The sequence below is a fragment of the Melopsittacus undulatus genome, chromosome 6, assembly GCF_012275295.1.
Source record: "Melopsittacus undulatus isolate bMelUnd1 chromosome 6, bMelUnd1.mat.Z, whole genome shotgun sequence".
NCBI lineage: Eukaryota > Metazoa > Chordata > Aves > Psittaciformes > Psittaculidae > Melopsittacus > Melopsittacus undulatus.
Window position 1 is genome coordinate 69,456,290 of NC_047532.1, and position 25,254 is coordinate 69,481,543.

Below are 25,254 nucleotides of genomic sequence, written 5' to 3' on the forward strand. Positions count from 1 at the left end.
ATTTTAGCAGAACCATCGCTCAATTAAGCAAAGTTTCACTGTGAAGGAGAAACCTATGATAATAGTGTCTCAGAATGCTTCTAAACCATCTGAAGGATATGAAGTCACCATTAGAGAAAACTTTTACGCGTAACTTTACCTTTCTACAACATCTTCTCCATTCCAGCAGGTTGAGCTGTCTCTCATCACCAGGTCTCCATCACACAGCCGTTCTGCTATAGAGGCATAAAAGGTTCGGGATCGCTTCATGTAATTGATGAACTCTCTGTAACATAGGAAGAACACATTTAACAACAGAACAGTAAACTTACAGTTTAAGCCCCCTGTCAACTTAATCCTTCACAAGACTTAGAGTTTAGAAGCCTTATAGAATTAAGTCACCTAAGTTGATTAATTTCTATTTCTAATGTATTTCTGCTCCTATGTCTCACCCAGTCTTACTTGTCCAGTCTTAATACAAATAATTACACACAAAGGGTGGCTTTAACAAATTACATTAACACATCTCACACAAAACCTGAAAAAAGTCTACACCTACTGTTTATCTATAAACAGATTAAAAAATGATGAGAAAACATCATCCTTAAAGGAATAGCCTTTTCTCTGTTACTAGAAGTGAGTATTTCTCTATTACCCACAAACGTGGGAGATGAATGAAGAACATTCTCAGCAACCTCCTGGGTGGAAAAGTCTTCCCAAAGCTAACGCCCCATCACAAAAACTGCAACATGCTAGAAGAACCCCACACATGCAGGAACAATACAGGAAGTCATCTTCTTCAGATGCAGTGGGGCCGATTCCTCCCCATCAGCACTGTCCATGTCACATTCTCATTAGAAAGAAATTCCTCTCTCATCATGTCTGGCATCTCACCTATGAAAGGGCGGCTGTGTCTGCTGCACTGGGGAATAACCAAAAGTCATGGCCAGTACAAACACCCCATTTCTGATCTTGCGTGTATGGAAAAATGCCTTTTGGACAAACTGCTACCTCCTGTATTGTATAATCTTGTCAGATTATAACTATATTACGTATGTGTCTGAGGTAGCCATAAAAAAACAAGTTTTAATTCAGCACACAGTTGAGAGCATTTAAGAATGAGAAATTACCCTGTCTCAACAGCTTTAAAAGCTCCTGTTTGGTATAAGATGTTAAAGATACTGAGAACAAGATACACACAAACTGAGCTAGAGCTATCACGGAGCTACCTGCTCAGAAGTCCCCCAGCAGCCCCACTGGGAAGGCCAAAGGAGTCATTCTGGTCTATCATAGAAGGAATTAGGTCGGAAAAGACCTTTAAGATCGAGTCCAACCATTATCCCAGGACTGCCAAGCCCATCACTAAGCCATGGCACTGGGGGCAAACTGATCTCCCCTCATGGCTGCACCTCATGATCTCCATTTATAGCCACCCCACATCTGCCCCCATAGTCACCCACACTGTACAGCAGCCTCCCCTACCCCTCATGGCCATCCCTTATCTCCCCTCAAGATCTGCCTTCATGGGCATCCCACGTACCCCATGCTGCCCCTTGCTCTGTCCTCACAACTGCCCTCACTCCTCACAACTGCCCCTGCACTCCCCTCATTGCTGCTCCCACCTTCCCCTCCTGGGCACCCCTGCTCTCCCCTCAAGGCCACTTCTCCCTTCATGGCCGCTCCCGACTTCCCCTCATGGCCACTTATGCTCTCCCCTCATGTCTGCTTCTGCTGTCCCCTCATGGCCACCCCTGCTCTCCCTCATGTCCACTTCTGCTCTCCCCTCATGGCCACCCCTGCTGTCCCCTCATGGCCACTTCCGCTCTCCCTTCATGGCTGCCCCTGCTCTCTCATGGCCACTCCTGCTCTCTCCTCATGATAAATTAATTACATGGTCTTAAGGAGCTAATGGAGGAAAGCCATTATTTTATGCAAAGAAAAAAGCAGGAATTTCAGGGCTGACAACCAGGGAATCAGCATTTCCACCTCTTGGCCACTAACTTACAAACGGAACTCTAAGTCTTCTTAGAATAAAGCTAGACCCAGAAAAGCCACTTACCTGATAGAACACCTTGGGGATATCAGCTATGAGAGACATGACACCAGTGCTAAAGAGCTTAAAGGTTCTCAAATGGAGCTTTCATTGAAGGAGAAAAAAGGCACCATTTTAACAGTCTAAACCTTGTCTTCCTCAGCTCATCCCAAGAGGCTTAAAGTCCTTGTTGCTTTCAGCAGAGTGGGGCCCGACAGTTCAAAGCAGCATTTAGGAAACACAGGATTCTACGTCCTACTCTTAAAGAGTGGAAATACTTACTTTGCATCAGGATAAACTAAGGGTAGAAAACACACAGTTTCCCAGCGTCCCGCAGTATAAAAGAAGCCTGCCAAGTTCTAGATTACAGCTGAAGCAGCAGCTTACAATGGAGAGGAGCCCAGTGTAGAGCCAGTAAAGTGTGTCACCTTGGTTCCGTTCTTACCGAGAGACTTTTTTCAGACTTCTTGATTTGTCATTCTTTGAAGCTTTCAGAGGCAGAGAACTGGAATAGGCCGGGGAGAATAAGCATCAACCAGGAGAGGTTGGGGAGTAGGGGAGAAGCAGGAATTCAGGCAAATGAGGACAAGAGAATGAGAAACAAAAGAGAAAAGTAAAAATTATTTGGAAGAAAGGTCACCAAGCACATGCATAGGATAACATAAGAAAACAAATGGGGAGGAAAATCATCATGAAATTTTACCAAAGTATAGATGCAATTAAAAATGACAATGCAATACTGGGGAAAAGAAACTAAAATACAATTGAGATTGTTTCTCCCAATCCTTTTCAAATCGCAGCACAATTACAGATGCAGTTCACAGGGCAAAAATCTGAACCATCCAGTGGTACTTAAATTATCTACAACTGATACCAAATGGAAGAACTGTAAGTATACGAAGCTATACAAGAAAACAATGGCAAGCAGGTTAGACTGGAAACTGTGGGAAGGGCATTCATTTTCTGGTACAATGAGCAATTACCTGTCTGTTAATGAATAATGTAAATACAGGTATATTTTTCTATTCAATTTGGTCAGATGGTACTGCTGAGAAAAACCAAACCAGCTTTACAAAACAGTAGAGACTGGCTCTAACTTTAGATTGAGCAAAGAACTGTGGAAATAACCTTGGTAGTTATTTACTGCAAGTGCGTTTTCTGGCACTGATATCCTGAGGCCCCTTCATTAACATTCAAATTTGCCTTTAACGTTAGCATCATGATGTAGTTTTATCACAGAATCACAGAATGGTTTGGGTTTGAAAAGACCTCGAGATCGTCTCATTCCAATCCCCTGCCACAGACCAGTTTGCTCCACTAGAACAGGTTGCTCCAAGCTCCATCCAGCATGGCCTTGAATACTGCCAGGGATCGGGCAGCTACAGCTTCTCTGGACAACCTGGGTGATCCAAGCCAGGACTTTACCCCTCTCATTGTAAAGAGTTTTTTCCTCATGTCCAGCTTTACTCTCCTCTCTTTTAGTTTAATGCCATCACCCCATATCCTATCATAACACGCCCAGCTGAAAAGTCTCTCCCCCTTCCTGTGGCCACCCCTACCACTAGCCTCAGAAAGGGTGGTGGCAAAGCTGCCAACATGCAGGTGTCCGCAGAGCTGTTGAGGGTGGTCCTTACCCTCTTCAGTAAGTGCATGCTTATACTGCATGGGCAAGTGTTGTTGAACCTGTTTGAAGACATGCATTGCTCTAGCTGTTGCCATTTCTTTATACACGAGAGTAGAGGTGTAAATAGAGCAGTATGTGCTATCAAATCATGTCAGTGGAAACTGCATACGGTTCTGGTATCCCCAACATAAGAAGGACATGGAACTGCTGGAGCAAGTCCAGAAGAAGGCCACAAGGATGATCAGGGGCTCAAGCACTTCCCATATGAAAACAGGCCGAGAAAGTTGGGTCTGTTCAGCCTGAGAAGGCTGCTATGAGGTCTCTTCCAACCCAAACTATTCTATAGCTCCACGATTCTATGACCTGCACTGAGCATCAGGTGAGTGTTACCTGCCACCACTGAAGCAGTGATTGCAACACAGCCAGTCAAAAAAGGAAATGAGCATTTTTAACAGATGAAATATGGAGCTGTGGAAATTTCTGCTTTGGCTGTTCAGTCAGAAATGTTTGATTCAAGTCCGTAGTAAGTTACTTTATATCTGGCATTAATAATCTGTTTTGTACTACCACTTTAATATGCAAATGTTAACAAAATAACATGATGCTTGACTCAACAGAGAGCTAATCTAAAATAAATAGATGCTATTAACTTCAAACATTCTCAAAGCAACTAAAAATGTTTGTGTAAAAGATCTGGACGTTCACTCTATACCAAAGAAATCCCAATGAAGTATCATTTCAAAGCCTTTCTCCTCCAATGAGGCACCTGATATCAGTCCTGGGGTAAAAGTTGAACTTGATGATCTTATTTTCCAACCTAGTTGATTTTATGTTACAGTTCTTTGTTAAACATCACGTGCTTTTATGTACAGATCTGTAACCAGTCTATGTTTAGTGGTTTGAAATACTACATGCAGCAGATATGCTTAAAGACAGGTATTTAGCTTTGGTAGGAGACCAGACCCTGACCAGCATAGTACTTTGTGCTGAACTCAGCAGTAACATTGCACTGATTGAAATTCTGTACATGCCATGGACATTCCCTGTACCATCATATTGTTTCAATTTTCTTTTCGTCTCTACTACATGTTACAGGAACCTCCACATGAAACAAAATGACTGCAGCAGCAATGCTGCCAGTTTTAGTTAATCCCTGAATACAATTGTGTAATGGAAAAAAAAACATTAATAATCAAATCTATGCTTTTCAGCTTAACCATAGGAAAAGGTTTAATACAAGATCATTTATTCCAGTTTCAGCTTCTTGCACTGTTGCCCCTCACAGTGTTGTGCAACACAAAATATCCAGGAATGGAATACAGTGGAAAATAAAGATGGGAAATAGCCCAGGAACCTGAGAGCAAGAGGAGAAGAAAAAGGTTCAACTTTCCACAAAAGAGGATTCAGTTGCTCTGTGAGTTGAGGGACCATGCAGGATCATGTTGTGCAGAGCAGGGAAGGGTGAGGAGGACACTCAGAAACAGCCACACTCAGAAACAGCCACACTCAGAAATGCACAGCCAGAAGACAGATGTCAGGCAAAGAGACACCATCTTCACCATCCCACTTTTCAACTGCGCCAGCAGCCTTGGCTCTACTGAACAGCTGAAAACAGAGGTTCTTGAACCCTTTGGAAACAGAGCTTGATTTTGTAACCAGCCTTGCAAAAGAGCACACATATATATGTACGTAACTGGCTTGGCACTAGGTTTTTAAGGGTCGGTACCTCTAAGCAGGTACTACAGAAGAGATGAGAAGCTACTTTATTGTGGTTTTTTCCTACAGATGTGCTAACCAGGCTGGCTCTTCTCTTTTAGCTTAGGAATATTCTGACACATTAGGGGAATGCACCACAGCTTGTCTGTTCACTTGAGGAGTGCTGGCTCCTTCCTTCTTTTTTTCTTTCTTTATTCTAAAAGGCAGGAGTCATAATCCGTATTTCCTTTGAATTAAGGATCATGTGGAAGTATGCCTACTACACAGACCAGACTCCCCCAGTCAGGCCAGTTTCCTGTGTGACCTTGTACCTAAACTAGCAGACATCTGATGTTATTGCTCTTCCATTTTTTACATCACCAGAAGGAATGGCATCAAGAAAGATTCTCACATAATTACTCTCATAATCCAGATCCTCTATAGCAGTCATCTATCGCTCTGAGTGCATTTTACACAACCCACTGCAGGAATGATTTCACCAATCCATTCTAAAGTTTCATTACCCTAGATTGCTTTTTATTGATAGCATATGTAATAGATAATAAATTAAATGATAGATGAGGAACAACTGAGTGATGTAGCCAATCACTGTGTTTTTCACTCTGTTTACTGTTTCATTCATTCCCAGAAGTACAAGCTTCATGCCATGAGGTTTATAAGAAATTATGGGAAATTTGGAACTAATCTTCTGTTACTAAATGGCATGGCTCCATCATTCTTTTTTTGGTGGATAAGGTCTCCATAATACTGATCAACACTATTTCAGTAATGTTTGATGCAACCTATCTAGGGATGGCTTTAGTTTAGATTTTTTTGATAGGTGAATTTCAGAGTGCAGACCAGTTTGGGGGAGCTGTCTAATTTACAGTATATTAGTTTTGATATATTTTCCATTTACAGGTCTTGCACGTCAAATAATTCTAGGTGGTTGGGAAGGGGAAGGAGCAGATCCCCAGATGAGAAAGAACTGCTGTCATGCCATTAAACACACCAAATTGCATCTTTTTAAGAGGTTACCTATTCATAGGTTGGCCATTCTGCCTTTTTGCTTACATATAAGTCCCAGTGAAGTCAATGAGTTGTACAGAAGATGGCCTAAGGCCCTGTGTCTTTAAAAACAATTACAAAGGGATAAAAATACCACTACTAATCAAAAAACTTACATTGCTGCTATTACTTTTACTTTTCAAAGCAGTGTTTGTTTCATTCATGCAAGCTGAGATGAGAAGCAAGATAGAAATGGATAAAAATCTCACCTATAAAACACAGACTCCAGAATGCAGGCTATGTAAATTTCATTATTGCTGTTTGTCATCCACCTATCCAACACAGAGATACACATAGACCCCTGCACAGATTAGATACTGTTCTCAGATAGAGGTGTAAGCCCAGCACAATTCCACTCACTTTGCTGAAGTTGTTCCAGATTAATGCTGGTGTTACAGGGAACATGTTAGCCAGAAATATGTCATTGTGATTTTATGATCAGTTAGCTCTGACATCTACTCACGTGTCGTGAGTGGGACTGCAAAGACATTTTTCTCTCCCCACTTACAATGAGGAAAGTGAACGTGAGCTACATGAGGGAAAGTGAAAGACTAGGAGATCCGGGAGCAGGGACACTAATGCCAGGACAGTGGCAGTAATTCATCTGTCTAGTGTCTCAGCTGGCAAGCAGCTGAAGAACAGAAGCCAAGATGGACATGAGAAGCCTAAACAGACATGCATTTGCTCTGGTTTTGTTGTGTAACAAATGAAGGAAATTGCCAGGGATCGCACTACTCCTCCCCAGCCCTCTGAAATGGGTTACTGACTTGGTGTCTTTCCCTTTCACCACTTCCTCCTTCCCACCTCTGCCCCTGGATAAGCTTAAGTCCTTAAAGACCCACCAGTATTTGAATTAATTGAGACTCAACTGTGGAAATTACTCTGGCCTTATGGAGGAAAAGCTTTCATCATTTTCACTGGAAGTTTCTGGAAGTAAGGAACACCTTGATGCTAAGTAATGACATCAAGTCTGGCCTGTAAAAACCTTTTGTTGGACAGAACTGCAGTAAAATACCACAAAGACATGTGTGTAACTATCAGTAATGGCAACGGCTGGGTAGCACAGAGGCAGAACCCTGGCTGTGGCTTAAACACTATGGTGCAAGAAGCCATTAATACAAACTGTGAGGCAGACAGTTTATTTCAAAGCAACTGTTGCTTAGGGTTACCTTCTTCTATTGTTCAGACTAGCGTGAGCCATCACGAATGTCTGGGTGTCAGCAGTCGCTTCCTTCACTGGCACTATATCGTCTGATGACAGGTTCCCTTCTTGCTGTTTGGGCTGTCCACACACTTTATCGACCTGTACGAAAGGAAGGGAAAGGAAAACCATGTTTGAATGGAGAAAGTGATTTACAACTGCTCAAAAGTCTGCTTGCTCCCTGTGGTTGGCGTTTACTGCAAGAGAAGGTATCCGGGTAACAAAAAGAAAGGATTCCCCTTACCAGGACCTGGAAACTAGTCCCCTTCTAAGAATGACCAAGGTAAGAGGCAGTGCAAACAGCAGTGCTACCAGGAAGCCAGCAGTCATGGATTTGTGACCTGATACCTGGACCATAACACACATGGGAAGAGGCTGAAACAATGACTGATGGAAGTGCTGCCAAACCAAACTTTTATTGAGAAGCATACCCAGAGTTTGAATGTACACAGGTTTTAGTGCAACATCTGCCCTGTATAAAGAGAGCAGAGTCTATCTGGTGTTTGAAGGGGCTTGTAATCAGAAGACAACTGAGTCATCCAGCCTTTAACTAGACAATGTTCCCTTAAAAGAAGGGAATGAGCTAAAGATGTCAGCATCAATAAATCACTGTATATAAAGTCTTTTCTTAGACAAAACAGAATGAAAAGAGAATTTCCAGCCCTGGGAATCATCAGTGCATTGAATTCTGGGTTTACCACACAGCCATTTGCCCTTATTGCCCTTCCTGAAGCTCTTCACAGGGGATTCAACACAATATGAGAAGAAAGCAAGCTTGTTTTTATCCTTTGTGCTCTGTGGAGCTGAAACTACTCCTGCATCCTGCCACATTTATTTGCTGTAACAGCTGTAAGTGACAATAGTAAGACAAATCTCTCCCCTTTCTAATCCACAAATAAGTAATCTGTAGTGTTTTCCCCTACACTTAAATCCTCAAGCAAACATGAAAAGGTGACAACGGAAATCATACTGTGGGCATGGTACTGGCAGAGACCTTAGTCACACAGAATCCATCATCCCACACAGCACTGCATTTGGTTTCCCTTCTTCCATTTTCGCTTATAACCAGGATGACATGGATTCGTGCTGGTGTGCATTTTCCTGCATGTTTTAAACCCTTACTGAGTCACAACTGCCAATCTGCTGAATATTTCAGACCACAGATGACTTCAAAAGAATTTTCTCTGCCCATTTGCACCACTATGTTGTATATGTCAGCACAAGTACAGGACTATTTTCTCTACCTTAGCCCATTTCCTCCAGGAAAACTACGGCTATGTAAAGCCAAGGTGTTTTCCTCTGGAAAAAAAAAGGTCAGACATGAAAGGCTGGAGGGTCTATAGGCATAACACTTAAGATCAACTTTACTTGTATGAGTTATAGCCTGCTCTAGTATAATATGCTGTGAAGAACTTAGAGCTGTAGCAATTGAATGAGAACATACTGGATTAATCCTGACATATCAGAGCTGGAGCCAGCTGCCTCACTCAACAACACGCACCGTGTATATTGTTCTGGTCTCACCAGGGACTAACAGCACTGGTTTAAAACACAACCTTGTCAAGTAGTCTGCTTCAGGCCCTCCTATACTTGGGAAAAGAGAAAAAAATCCCACTCTATGCTAATGAAAATATCAACAAAAATGCCTTTTGAACCCTTTGGAGGTGGACAGAGGGTATAGCGCAGCAGGACCACATTCCTCCACAGGATGCTCTCCCTCCTGTGCCCCAAGTCTCCTGCAGTATGCAGACCCAAATTCCCAGCAGAGGTTTCTGCAAAATCCATCTTAGTTGCATCATGTCACTGAAGTTCATGTCTTCAAATTAAATACACCTCAAAATCAGTCACTATGGGTTTAAGGCAGTTTTAACGAACTACACCAGGGAGGCTAGAAAGGCAATCTGGTTCTCATACATGTAAGCAATGAAGAGCTCCAAGTGTTATGGTTTTCCTGTGAGAACTTTCAAAGAAATTTAGAGTCATCATTTTTGCAGCAAATCAATAGTTTAAGCATCCAAATGAAAACACACACTTTGTTTTGATTTGTATTGTTGATACCATAGAAATAAAATTACTCTTTAAATTGCAGAAGCGTCAGTATTTTCTATGCCAAACCTTGACTTTGGGGTTTTCTTTCTAACCAGTAATAACCATTTCCTGCATATCAAACAAAACCACAGTATTTTAAGGAAAAAATATTTCTCAGTGGAAAATTTTAACCAGTTCTACTCCAGATCTCATAGCAGCCTTCAGTACCTAAAGGGGTCTGCAAGAGAGCTGAAGAGAGACTTTTTAGAAAGGCAGGTAGGGATATTGTTTTATTATTACTATTAATAATAATAGTTGTAGTACTCTTTTCCTAAATTCAAATCTTAGTATTTGGAACAATCAGGAAATATCATAAAAAATTACAAAGCTCATTTATTTCTATGATTTTTAAACCTAAAAATACGCCTGCTAATCTTAAATTACAAAGTGCTAGAAAATCATCTCTCCTTAACTATAACACTGATGCCATTCCTTGTCTCTGATGATATTTAATCAAACCTGTCTTCTAAAAGGGATCACCTAGAGCCAAAAACTAGTATTCCTCATTTCTCCCTATGCTGAGTCAACATTCAGAACACTTTTTCTCTACACTTTTCTTTGAATTAAAGCCTTTTTATTTATACACAAATAATTCTTAAATATCTATCTCTCTAACCACCATAGCTACATTTCTTTTCCCTTCGTAATGAAATACAGAATCATAAATATGTAATATTTGACCTCTTTCTATTTGTTCTTTAAAAGAGTGACTATTTACAATTATAGCAGAGGCTTAATAAAATAAACTGAAGAAATCTTATCCAAAAATCTTTTGAACTCTTGCAGCTTTGGCAACCTTAAACACGGAGGTCATGTTTAATATACCTAATATAATCAAACAAGGGAAAAATGTCATGCCCTTCTGGATGCCAAGAGAACATTATCTCTCTAAAGCAGGAGACCTTTTCACTCCTTCAGAACAGTAATTTTCTTTGATTTCAGTAATGGGAAGTTCCTTCTAGTGATTGGGCTTCGAGTAATTTAAATGCTGACACGTTTTTCAGCAAATCCCCTCATCTTTAACCCAATTCAGCTCTGAAAAAACCCAGCATCTGGGCAAACACCTCTGAGAAATTACAGCCCCAGATCCTGATGCTGCACAGGCATCAGTGCAGCTGTACCCCAGAGCACACATGACACAACCACTGTTTGAATCATAATCAGAGTTTGCTTATTCTAGCTGCCGAGTTTGAAGTGAGGGAAGCAAGACGCAGAATTACAGGGAACCCATTCTGAATTTTCAAGCTTGCATGTTCACTTTGGGATCTCACTTCCATTGGGTCAGACATACCTTTATCACTTCATTTCTGATGACGCGAGACACCAACGGTTATCTTGTTTGTTAGGTGAAGTTCATTATGTAAATACAGAATCCTCTCCTTTGGAATGGCTGTCACTTATTACTATAGCATTGTTGCAAAACACTCATTTTCAGTGCTCAAAAAATGAGTGGGGACACATTTGATAACATGTAAGCCATTAGACATTAGGAAGTTTTTTACCATGAAGGTGCTGAGGTGCTGGCACGGGGTGTCCAAAGAAGCTGTGGCTGCCCCATCCCTGTCAGTGCTCAAGGCCAGCTCGGACAGGACTTGGAGCAACCTGCTCTAGTGGAAGGTGTCCCTGCCAATGGCAGGGAGCAGGAAGTGGATGAGTTTTAAGATCCCTACCAATCCAAACCATTCCATGATTCTATGATTCTGTCTGTGGCAGAAGAAACTTCCTTTCAGGTATCAAGAACAGGCACAAACAGCGCTCAAATTCTGCAGCAGCTACATTAATCAAATGCTACAAGACCTTCTCCCAAATTAAAAATGCAAATGATGGGGGCTTATATTACAACATTGTACAGAAATAGTTGTTTGATAACCAGTACCAAGCCAAACAACTGGGTATGCCATGAAGGCTGCATGCAAACACAACCATACGGGCTTTGCTCACAGGGAGAGTAGCTGAGGATTTCTGGAAAAATGTACAATAAGGAAATACCTTACACAGTATCAGGTATTTCAAGAATGCTATATATCTTCTACCTAAACAAAATGTCACCATAAATTACAATGATATTCTTTTTTGCCCTCACTGGCTTTTAAAACTGTATACACTGGTCAAGATACTCAACTATCAGCAGCTTATCTCCACATGTAAAAATCTTTTTAGCAGACATAAAGCAACAACTTTGTCTATTTTGGTAGGATTTTCTAAACATCTTTGTTCAATTTGAATATATATTTCCCCAGCTGAAAAGAGAAGGGGTAATGATTTATAAAGCCAGAACAAAATCAGCACCTGAGAGACAGTGATAGCTCTCCTCCTCCCCTGCGACATCCCCAAGATGCAGAACTAATCTTTCCTGGACTTCATTAGTTCTAGCATTTGTCTTTAGATATTGACAACCTAGACAGGTCAAACTCAATTTTATAATTAATTACAATAATCTAGTATGGAAGCAAAATTCCACTGTGGCTCAATCCGAGTAAGTAATTTCAAAAGCTCTCTGAAAAATTAGCTAACTTGAAAGATAACACATGAAGAAAATCAATAGAAATATTTTATTCAGATTTCCCTTTTAGCACTTTTCAAACTTATTATAGTACGTTAGAACACTGCATGTTACATGTTTATTATTTATTCTTAAGTGAAAGCAATTATCAAAAATCATTGGAATTTCATTTATCACTTAAAATGGAACTAAGGAAAACCCTTCATAGTTTTTTCTTCAAAGGTTCAATAAGCAAGTACAAAACCAGCAAAGATGGATCATAGATTTCACACACACACATATGTAAAATGTTTATATATAAATATATATATATAAAGAAAAACACACTGACCAAAAACCCCAAACTGCTGGAATTCTCACTGCAGACAGAAGTCCCTAGCACTAACTGGTTCCCAGTGCAGGGCAAGGACACCTTCCACTAGAGCAGGTTGCTCCAAGACCCTGTGTCCAACCCTGCCTTGAACACTGCCAGGGATGGAGCAGCCACAGCTTCTCTGGGCACCCTGTGCCAGTGCCTCAGCACCCTCACAGGGAAGGATTTCTCCGTAAGAGCTCATCTCAATCGCCCCTCTGGCAGTTGAAAGCCATTCCCCTTGTCCTGTCACTACAGATCCTTGTAAAAAGCCCCTCTCCAGATTTGCTTTAAGTCAGGTTAGAAAATAGTCACACAAGGAGCTATAAATATGCCATTTTTTAATCAAGTTAACTCTAGCAATGTTGATCTGTACCATAGTTCTTGATGGTGCCCAAGAGCTCTCTGAAGCAAAAGAGGGACCTTTTTCACTAAATGCATCTAGTTTAATCATCACCCCAGCACAGTCTGCCCCACAGTCTCATAGGTGGGCATTACCACTCAGGTATTTAGGCATAAGCCAAAACAACCAACAGGCCTTCTGTTATATTTGATCTAAACACAGCCTTTACATCAAGTGTTTTGTCTCCAGTGTTTACATAATGCAAACAGAATTGTTTCTTAGCCGTTTTCATGTGGCTGGCATTATGCAGTCCATCCAAAAGAAGGCAATGAACAGTAACACAGAACAAGATTAATTTTTGCTTACTCCATGACTTACACTGTGTCTGTAAAATATTACATTGATTAGACATCTAATTATGCAAATAAACTACATAACTGTTTGTGTTCTCAGATAATTTGAAATGCTTCTCAAATACACTGTGTAGGTCCCTCTTCTCCAGCAGAGTGCTTGAAAGCAGGGTTGCAGGAGCTGGATACAAACCCCCGGTGAAAGGACAGGCAGAATGTCCACACAGAGGAGATGGGACCTCAGGATCACAGCTTGACAGCTCCTGGTCAAAATGTCCCCATTCTCTGCAGGGAGATATAACCTCCAAACCAAGCTTCAGGAAAAGACATGGAGGAAACATTCTCTGAGTAAAAGAGTTTAGTCCAAATGTCTCTCAGAAAACCTGCTTCTGTCACTTTGAACTGATATCTGAGCATGTTTAGGGGATATTTACAGGGAAGAGATCATCCTTCTTAGGGATGGCTAACGTTGCAAATGTGAACCAGGCTTAAGGTACAAGAAGAGTCACATATATCCCATATATTCAAGAGCACTGACATATATACCCAGAAAACACTTGCCAAAAATTATTATCAAGAGCAGGAAAACACCAATTTTCAGTAAAAACTTGATATCCTTCAAAAAAAATTTTTGTTCATTGTTACTACAAGCATTTAGTTGGATAGATGAAATGCCTGAACTTTCTCTTCCAAAAGACATTATGAAGTGACCCAACAAAACTAGGTAGGAAGGCAGAAGGCCATTATACTTTCACATCATCACATTAGCTAAAATGATGCTGTAAATTTATGCAATCACTAAATGAACATGTCAATAACAATGTCAAGACCCAGAGGAGATCAAGATGACCTATTGTGTGTATAATAGGAATCTAGTAATTAGAAAAGACTGGTAAAAGCATTCATTGCTTTTTTTCATTAAATATGTCATTTGAATTATGACTTGGTGATTGTTGCTGTCAAAAATTAACATGTTTTCTAGTGCCTTTTATTCTGAATGCAAATAAGCAATTTCAGATGACACTGAAGACTTGAGGAATTACTCAAGACCTCTAGCAATAGGTATGTAGCACAATTATCAGGGCAGCGGCAGTTGCCCTTGTTTCAAGTATTATGAAGACATATACAAGCAAATTCTAAGATTTCTCATCTGTCTCCTAAGAAAATCACTTCTGATGCAGCAGTGATGTGCTGCTTATAGCAGGTGCCAAAATAGCTGGTTCTCCCCCTTACCTTAGGACATCTCCTTTTCTATTGTTCAGTCTTACTCAAAGATTGACAGACTCAAGCAGCTCCATTAGGCGTAGTGAACAGTGAGTTACACAGACACTTCCACTTAACAAAAGCTAATCACCTTTTGTCAGTAACTGAGTTATCAGCTCTGACATGCTGAACTAGTGTTAGCAGTGCTCTCAAGAATCAATCGTGCTTTATCAACCATGCAGTAAAGCAGCACATTTTGTATCATACACATCAACAGCAGCACAGTGAACACGTGGGTCTTTGAAGACCACTCAGTAAATATAGCAAGCTGACAGAAAACAGGGATTCTCAGGACAGAACCTGAATTTGTGTGGAAAAGATGTCCTGAAAGAGCACAGGACTGGGTATTAGAATATTCTAATTGAGCCAGCAACATGCCCTAGGGGCAAAGGCTAATGGTATCCTGGGCTATATTAGGACAAGCTGTGACCTTCCCTTCTATTCAGCACTGGCAAGGCCAAACCTAGAGTACTGTGCCCAGTTCTGGACACCAGGTTACCCTTCCTAAGAAGGGGTTTGGACTAGATGGCATCCAAAGGTCTGTCCCAACCTCAGCCAGTCTGTGATTTGAAGAATTCACTCTTTCATTTCTTTTGTGGCTTGTGGTAAGTCACCTAAGGGTAAACAACACCCTCTTCCTACCCAAAAGACACATAAGAGTAGAGAATTTAGAATTTGGATGTCCCCATGGGACATATGGATCCTGGATCACAGCACAAGAAATCTCAGAAAGGGGTCTGAACCAAGCAAGCCCCCAAAGCAGGAGAAAACAACCAGTACATAACTGTGTACAAACTTCTACACTCTCATTTTAGTACTTTACTAAAGACTCATCTCACATGTGCTGCAGTCAACAAAACAAGATTAAGATTCAGTGGTTTTGTTTACTACCTCTAAAAGGCACACAGGGCTTCCTTTCCTTATAGGACACTGAGTGCTTAAACCACCGTATAATGCCAAAATACCAGATAAAAACTGGAGGCTAGAGTAGTACCAAGACTGATGGGAATTCAGTGTAGTCAAAGTGCAATCATTCAACACACATTCTAAGCACTCCAAAAGAAAGGAGCAAGAAATTTGCATTTTAGGAGAGGAAATAACTCAGTTACATTCAGATAGCTCATAAACAACTATTTAGAAAATAAAAATGAAGCAAAACACAGTATCTAAACCCATATTATCATACAGGACAGGAAAAGCTCCCTGTCAAAAATGAGACAAACATGTAAGGCTTGGAACTGACCAACTCCTGACAACCAATTTAGGTCTCTGACAATTAAATCACATTCCGAGTTCAAAAGCTCTGGCAAGGTGCCTGCATGATTAGATACTTGCCTACCTAAAAAGTGGGGATTTGGAGAATTGGGCTATAAATCTCACAAGATCAGGGTCTCACAGACATCCCACTGGGTCCAAGGCTGCCTCTGCAGACCCAAATGTGCAGACAATCAAGGCATGATGCACCCAGTTAATGTCCAAGACCACCCAGTAGCCCAGCATAGCAACAGGAGTTGGCAATCTTCAATGCAACCCAACTTATTGTTTAAGGCTGTAATTAAACTGCCCTGAATACACACACTTGTTTCATTCAATAATTGCTTTACTGGCCTAAAATAGGAACTGGAAGCAGCTGATTTGAGCTATATGGTCTGTGTGCATCTTCTTTTTAAAGCACATACCCACGTTTTTCACTAATAGCAAACTTTACTTCCTTCAGCGCACTAGAGAAGAGTTAAATTTCCACTTTTCTCCAGCCACAAGAAAGCACTACTAGCTCAAACTGGTGCTAAATTAAGCCACTGGTCTTTCCTCGCAATTTATGTGCTGGAAAGCTAAGGCCCAATTGGAGCTAAACTTCGCTAGGGATGTTAAAGATAATAGGAAGGGATTCTATAGGTATGTAGCGGCTAAAAAACAGACTAGCAACAATGTAGGCCCCCTCCGCAAACCTTCAGGAGAACTGGCTACACAGGATTTGGAGAAGGCTGAGGTTCTGAATGGCTTCTTTGCCTCAGTCTTCACTGACAAAGGCTCTGACCGCACCACCCAAGGCATGGAAGGCAGATGCAGGGACTGTGAGAATGAAGACCTTGGGCCCACTGTACAAGAGGATCTGGTTCGAGACCATCTTAAGAACCTGAATGTACACAAGTCCATGGGACCTGATGAAATCCATCCACGGGTCCTGAAGGAGCTGGCGAATGAAGTTGCAAAGCCACTGGCCATCATATTTGAAAAATCATGGCAGTCAGGTCAAGTTCCTGATGACTGGAAAAAGGGAAATATAACCCCCATTTTCAAGAAGGGGAAAATGGATGACCCGGGGAATTACAGACCAGTCAGTCTCACCTCTGTGCCTGGCAAAGTCTGGGAGCAGATTCTCTTGGAAGGCATGCTGGGGCACATGAAAAACAACAAGGTGCTTGGTGACAGCCAACATGGCTTCAATAGGGGGAAATCCTGCCTGACCAATTTGGTGGCCTTCTATGATGGGGCGATGGAACTGATGGACAAGGGTGGAGCAGTTGATGTCATCTACCTTGATTTGTGAAAAGCATTCAACACTGTCCCACACGACATCCTTGTCTCTAAATTGGAGAGACATCAAGTTGATAGGTGGACCACTCGGTGGATAAAGAACTGGCTGGATGGTCGCACTCAAAGAGTTGTGGTCAATGGTTCAATGTCCAGCTGGAGACCAGTAACGAGTGGTGTCCCTCAGGGATTGGTGTTGGGACCGGTCTTGTTTAACATCTTTGTCGCTGACATGGACAATGGAATTGAGTGCGCCCTCAGCAAGTTTGCCAATGACACCAAGCTGTGTGGTTTGGTTGATACACTGGAGGGAAGGAATGCCATCCAGAGGGACCTTGACACGCTTGTGATGTGGGCTGATGCCAACCTCATGAAGTTTAACCATGCCAAGTGCAAGGTCCTACACCTGGGTGGGAGCAATCCCAGGCACAGCTACAGGTTGGGCAAAAAGGAAATTCAGAGCAGCCCTGCAGAGAAGGACTTGGGGGTGTTGGTCAATGAGAAAATGAAGATGAGCCAGCTTCAGTGTGTGTTCACAGCCCAGAAAGCCAACCGTATCCTGGGCTGCATCAAAAGAAGCGTGACCAGCAGGTCAAAGGAGGTGATCCTGCCCCTCTACTCTGCTCTCATGAGACCTCACTTGGAGTATTGTGTGCAGTTCTGCTGTCCTCAACATAAAAAGGACATGGAATTCTTGGAACAAGTCCAGAGGAGGCCACGAGGATGATCAGGGGACTGGAGCACCTCCCATATGAAGACAGGCTGAGAAAGTTGGGGCTGTTCAGCCTGGAGAAGAGAAGGCTGCATGGAGACCTCACAGCAGCCTTCCAGTATCTGAAGGGGGCCTACAGGGATGCTGGGGAGGGACTATTCATTAGGGACTGTAGTGATAGGACAAGGGGTAACAGGTTAAGACTTAAACAGCAGAGGTTCAGACTGGATATAAGGAAGAAATTTTTTACTGTGAGGGTGGTGAGGTACTGGAATGGGTTGCCCAGGGAGGTAGTGAATGCTCCATCCCTGGCAGTGTTCAAGACCAGGTTGGATGAAGCCTTGGGTGATATGGTTTTGTTTGAGGTGTCCCTGCCCATGGCAGGGGGGTTGGAACTGGATGATCTTGAGGTCCTTTCCAACTCTAACTATTCTATGATTCTATAAGAGACACTGTCCCCATAAAGCAGGTCCACGACAGAGTAATGCAATAGAAAAGGAAAAAATAATATACTGTTTCAGCTGCTTTGCTTGAATCCCATCTCTAATTCCCGCTCTGCAGCCTGAGCTGGTGCACTGGCACTCTCACTCAGATGGCACCAGGCTCACGGCTGTGCTGAGGACACAGCTGACCAGTCAGGTTGCATGCTTTGAGCATGGGACTGGCTTAGTTGCTCTGCCCCAGTTTGGAAAAGCCCTTATTTGCTTTCTTGCTCTTCAAAGCATCAGTGTCATGTCCAACTATATGGTCATTTGCACAGGCTTAATGCAAAACAGGACCCAGCAGTTATTTCATTGGCATCCACGGCTCAGCATTCTTCCTTTGACCTCTATCTGAGTAGGGCCACTGTAATACTGGCCTAAAAAGCATCCAGCAGAGATCTGATCTTGCAAATTCTGAGTTACGTTCTCCCAAATGTAGGTGAAAAATAAGCCAAAAGCTCAATTTTCAGCACCTATTAAGATCACAGAATCACAGAATCACAGAATCCTGAGGGTTGGAAGGGACCTCAAAAGATCATCTAGTCCAACCCCCCTGCAAGAGCAGGGTAACCTAGAGTACATCACACAGGAACTTGTCCAGGTGGGCCTTGAATATCTCCAATGTAGGAGACTCCACAACCTCCCTGGGCAACCTGTTCCAGTGCTCTGTCACTCTTACAGTAAAGAAGTTCTTCCTGATGTTAATGCGGAACCTCCTATGCCCCAGTTTACACCCATTGCCCCTTGTCCTATCACTGGATATCACTGAAAAAAGCCTAGCTCCATCATCCTGACACCCACCCTTTACATATTTGTAAACACTGATGAGGTCACCCCTCAGTCTCCTCCAAGCTAAAGAGACCCAGCTCCCTCAGCCTCTCCTCATAAGGGAGGTGTTCCACTCCCTTCATCATCTTTGTGGCTCTGCGCTGGACTCTTTCAAGCAATTCCCTGTCCTTCTTGAACTGAGGGGCCCAGAACTGGATGCAATATTCCAGATGTGGCCTCACCAAGGCAGAGTAGAGTGGGAGGAGAACCTCTCTTGCCCTACTAACCACATCCTTTCTAATGCATCCTAGGATGCCATTTGCCTTCTTGGCCACAAGGGCACATTGCTGGCTCATGGTCATCCTCCCATCCACCAGGACCCCCAGGTCCCCTTCCCCTTCACTCCTTTCCAGCAGGTCAACCCCCAACTTGTACTGGTACATGGGGTTGTTCTTCCCCAGATGCAAGACTCTACACTTGCCCTTGTTGAATCTCATCAAGTTTCTCCCTACCCAACTCTCCAGCCTGTCCAGGTCTCGCTGAATGGCAGCACAGCCTTCTGGTGTGTCAGCCACTCCTCCCAGTTTAGTGTCATCAGTGAACTTGCTGAGGGTACACTCAGTTCCCTCATCCAGGTCATTGATGAAAATATTAAACAGCACTGGTCCCAGCACCGACCCCTGAGGGACTCCACTAGTCGCAGATCTCCAGCTAGATTCTGCCCCATTGACCACAACTCTCTGCCTTCTTCCTTTCAACCAGTTCTTCATCTACCTCACTACCTGATCATCAAGCCCACACTTCCTTAGCTTATCTATGAGAATGCTGTGGGAGACAGTATCAAATGCCTTACTGAAATCAAGAAAAACCACATCTACTGCTCTACCATCATCCCTCCACCTAGTCACTTCCTCATAGAAGGCTATAAGTTTGGTCAAACATGACTTCCCCCTGGTAAAACCATGTTGGCTGTTCTTTAATAACCCCCTAAGATACCACCTAAGGTCTCATTTAGGAGCAAGTTCTTAAAGCAAGAGCTTGGCAGACCAGTGAGGTTAAGAGTCATCATCTGGTTGCAGAAAACAAACCAAAGATATAGAATATATATGTACCTGAGATAATTTTGTTACCACACAAATAATCTACCACAGTTATAATTTTATCTTCAATTTCAGACTCTTGCAAGGCAACATGACAAGGGGGACTGGTTTTAAACTGACAAGAGGGGAGATTTAGATTAAAGGATTAGGAAGCAATTCTTCCCTGTGAGGGTGCTGAGGCGTTGGCACAAGGTGCCCAGAGAAGCTGTGGCTGCCCCATCCCTGGCAGTGTTCAAGGCCAGGTTGGACAGGGCTTGGAGCAACCTGCTCTAGTGGAAGGTGTCCCTGCCTGTGGCAGGGGTTCAGAAGTGGATGAGCTTTAATGTCCCTTCCAACCCAAACCAGTCTGGGATTCTATGATACTATGAAAACTTATCCCCATAAAATCAAACAGAGAAAGAGGGACTGAACAATCATGGAGCAAAAGCTTTGTGTAGATGTGCAAGTGAATCCTGAAGCCCAAATTCTAGATGTTTGGGGTTGAGATTCCTTAATGTAAAAAACATGGTTTGGGATAGGAGAGCAGTGCTACATACATAGCATAAATTTTTTACTGCCTTTACCTAAAGTTGTCTCTACGGGCATTGCTACTCTGGAGTACACTATGGCATATGGATGAAAAACACAGTGGGCTTAAGTACTTGCAGAAGGGGTAAACAGCACAAGGGTTGAACAGTGGTCCTAGGGTACAACAATCTCCCAGGAAAAAACAGACACAAAGGGCTCCTCTCTTTTATCCTGTGGCCTTTCTGCTGCTCTGATCAGCAGCTGACAAGATGTACATATACAACTTGAGTATGACAAGTTGTGTATGTACAACTTGTACATATAGAAAAGGCCACAAAGTGAACGGGAATTGTGAGCAGAATCCTTTCTTTTCATAATCATTAAAAAAAACAAACCCAAAAATGGAAACCTCAGCAATCTAATAAAACACATGGGAGGTTAAAAAGTAAAACTGGTTTGTTTCTTAAACAGGTCTTAATATAGTATGTCTGTAATAATGAAAAAGGGTAAATGAAAAGCATGCCGTTTCCTGTTATTCTTTGAGTTAGACCATGCCCTTGGGTAGTATACGAAACCCCAGAAATGCAAAATATGAAAGTCATAAACATACAATTGCTCAGAACCTGATAATGATCTCTGTGAAACAAAATCTGAGGATTTTTGGTAGGCTTTGATGGTTCTGAATACGGAATTAAGCTGAATGTATTTTAAATTAAACCTAAAATAAAACCAGCTGCTGGAGAACATGCATGACCAAATTCTTCATCTCAACATGTGCTGCTTTTGGCTATTTTCTCTTAGGTTTTAAAACTTCACTGGCATTCTGCATATTCAACTACGGTATGAAGCAAAGTACAGTAGCTGCTGTTGGCATTCAGTTAAGCCAATCTAATTTTATAGATGTTTGTCTAACAGCTCAGAACCACTGCTATTTCCATCAGTGAAGGATTATACCACCAAATAAATTTATTCCCTGTGGTAGCCGCAATTCTATGTGCAACAGGGCTTAGGAGATATACAGTCATTTAGATTTGTGAAGTTCATCCCACTGCTCTGCTGGCAACCCTCAAATGCTAATCCATAGGAAAAAGAAAAATTTCCAATTAATTTTCCAAAGAGTTCATTTTAAGACCAAGATGGATTCCTAACTGGAATTTTCCTGTATGAAAAACACTTATTCCATTAAATAATATTTAGACTGCTTTAGAAATGGGAACAATACAAAAGAATGTCACAGGACAAGAAATTACTTGGTTTGCTTATATATAGGAAAAAGACTATCCCATCACCACAAGCCAGAGGGCAAACCTAACAAGATGTATAGAATACGTTTCCACTTGTGATTGAATTACCAAACTAAAGATATCCATGTCACAGTGGAAATGCCCTAATCAAATAAACTTTGAAATGCCATTTATTTGGGAATCTGACCTCCTATTTTTCAATTTGATAAGACTCTGTGGAAACTGAAGAGGGATTCAAAACACAGCGCATTCTGCAGCACTTTGAATTGAAAACACTTTCACAGTTGTGATGCTTTTGTAGATATCAAAAACCTGCAAACCCTGTATATGTATGGTTCCCTTTGCACTTGCGAGGATGATAGTAAAAGTGTAAGCAATTCATTTCACAATACATGTCTAAAACAGTCATCTCCCATATTCACTAAGCTTTAAAACCTGGGGTCTTGAAAAATAAAAACCTAGATCCTCACAGAAAGTCAATTCCTATGAAACTGATTCCCACTTTGTTTTAATCTCCTTGTAGCTTCTTCTGTATAGCTCAGAAAACTCTTTAGAGCAACAAAACAAATGTTTTCATTAGCTTAAAAACAAAAGGCACATAACCATTACCAAAATAAGGTTATATTAATCCTACCTAAACACCAGAAGATAACAATGTATTGAAAAGTTGACAGGAAACACAATTTCCCTGGAACAGATTTATGCATTCTGGAAAAAAAAAAAAATCAAACCAAACCAAAACCCATCCCAGTCCACATGCTACAATTACTGATGGTGCCTCCCAGTACAAAGATAAGCTTTTATTGCTTTCTGCAAAGCAGAATCCCCAATGGTTTCAGGTAACCAAGTTCTGCACATAGATGTCCATGATACACATGGCACGTAAAACAGGCCAAGAGAAGAAATGAAGCTTTGTTTGTTCATAGTCCTCCAGAATGAATACTGCAGTTCTAACAGCTATCTGTCTCCTCAGAATCCTACTATCCTCACTTAACTTGCCTACAAGAGGATGAGTTGGGAATGATACAACTCCAGAGATTCAGATTTACCCTTTCCCGACCCACAAAAAATTCATTTCACTCTTCCTTCCCTCTGAATGCCCTAAATGGCTGGATGGACCTGCTGGTCTCAAACTGCCTGCCACACGGTCCGGTTCTGCAGGTGTTAGGCTATTTGAGGAAACAACTGCACATCTGAAAAGACTTTAAAACAAAGGAATGAAAACAGTCAGAAATCTAAAGAATTTAACAAAGGCTGAAGAATTTGTCACAGTCAGCACAAAGAAGAGCCACTCGCAATCCTAAATTACATAAAAATGTGTGCCACATACAAGATTGCTCTATTTTTTATATCATAGAATCCCAGATTGGTTTGGGTTGGAAGCGACCTTAAAGCTCATCCAGTTCCAGCCCCCTGCTACAGGCAGAGACACCTTCCACTAGAGCAGGTTGCTCCAAGCCACGTCCAGCCTGGCCTTGAACAGCTTATTCTCTGGGCACCCTGTGCCAGCGCCTCAGCACCCCAGCACCCTCACAGCGAAGAACTTCTTCCTAATATCTAATCTAAATCTCCCCTCTGTCAGTTTAAAGCCATTCCCTCTTTTTCCATACCTTCTGAGCCTGTTAAACTCCCTCTCCAGATTTCTTGTCTGCCCCCTTTAGGTACTAGAAGACTGTTATAAGGTCTCCCCAGAGCTTGCTCCTTTCCGATCTTTCTTAAAAGTTTTCTTCAGCATTAAAGTTTTCCTTTTATGTATATTGCTTCAAAATTGAGAATTGTCACTAATAGGAACATTGGCGATTGAAACAAATACCTTCCAAATATAGATAAATCCACTCTCAGCCTTCTAAGAGGTTAACTACAACTAAGACAATGATCGACATTCTCTCCCATCCCTGCCTTCCACCTTTGCCAACTAAATACTAAAATTAGCATATGCAGCACAATATTAATGTACTAAATTCGAGTTCACATCCAATGAAGGCACATTTGATTAAGCTCTCCCCCACCTTGCTGAAATGTCACAACAAATTGTACCTCTTGGGGAATTTTTCTAAGTTTTTCAATAGTTCATTATGGGCATTTTTCTCCCATTTCCTTATCAGAATATATTTACCTAATAAATAACATCGTTGGCAGGAATCTGACTGTGGAACTGTGAGACTGCAGATTGTATTAAAGCAGTGAGCAAGCCAGTTTACAGTAAGAAAAGGTGAAAAGCACAACTGCAGCCATTTCAACATGTTTTATTATGAACATTTTACGTTGTTCTTAACGAAAAAGAGAGGAAAAAAAGGAGTAAATTAACATGATTAGTTTGTCTTTTAAATGTAAGACAGAATTGGTTTAAAATATCTTTTAATTCAAAAGAGTTCAATCAACTCTTCTCAGGTATATGGACATAATATCCAGTTTGCAAAAGAGAGTTTAGAAAAGTCACATGAAGGTCAAACTAATCAGTTACACATAAAAATATGCATGCTTGATGTCACATCATCAAAGTATCCCAGAACACATGTTCATCGGGGATGCTGCCATTGGAGTTCACCAGACTTAGCTCTTGATTCCTTATCTTGGACCTAATTTAAGTGTAACAGTTGTAAGTAATCTTACATCAATTTACACTTTACTACTTAAATAGGATACATACACTTTGTGAGTATTATCATCACTGCCACACTTAAGACCTACCACTTTCTTTAGAAGAGTGTTTGAAACAGAGCAAAACCACTGAATTAAAAAATAATAATTTTATTTAAACAACTTTTTTTTACATCTCAGCTTTGTAGCAGTCTATATAAATATGGCCTTGTAGAACTATGTTCAGCATATTTAGAGAGCTGTGCTATTTACACTGGACTATTAAACAGGTTACTTGAATTTGGATATTCTCAGTCCATAATTCTGAATGTCGGTTGCACTATAACAAAATGTTTTGTGTCAGAAGAACGCAAACTGCACCCTCACAACAAGCGAGTGAAATGAATGTACAAGAATGTGTAAGATATTGTAACCTGAAAGCTGGAGAAGCTTTCAATCACACGGCAATAAAAAGAAAAAAAAGGTATATTTTGCTATGTAAATCTCAGACTTGTTTGTTTTTCTCTCCCTAAGTAATTCATCATTAATAGACCAGCTCTTGACAGAAAATGTGTCTCTTATTCAAAAGAGTGAAAAGTTTGTTACTTTTGCTCAAGAAGATTTAAGAGTTTCCAAAAACTGCAAGTGGTAGAAGCACTTCTTCAGAGAGGTAGCTCTCCCCAGAGGTATAAGCTTACTGTTTTCAACAGGGGCCTGTTAAAGGAATTTATTTGTGAAAGAATAATCTTCTGCAGTTTGAACTTTCTCACCAAGCTCCCTTCTCATTGCTATGCGGTGTGGGAGGTGAGTCTGCTTTCAATGCTAACC

The 25,254-nt window shown here is 41.5% G+C and overlaps 1 protein-coding gene across 1 annotated transcript in view; it reads right to left on the reverse strand.

Annotated features, from left to right (window-relative positions):
- The window catches only part of LOC101881667 (glypican-5-like), a 333,120-nt gene that overhangs the window by 214,026 nt on the left and 93,840 nt on the right, over positions 1-25,254 (reverse strand). Inside the window, exons 4-5 of the mRNA XM_034063862.1 lie at positions 7,568-7,701; positions 140-265 (exon numbers count right to left, since the gene is read on the reverse strand). Of these exons, the coding sequence (XP_033919753.1) occupies positions 140-265; positions 7,568-7,701 (260 nt within the window). The remainder of the gene's footprint in view (positions 1-139; positions 266-7,567; positions 7,702-25,254) is intronic.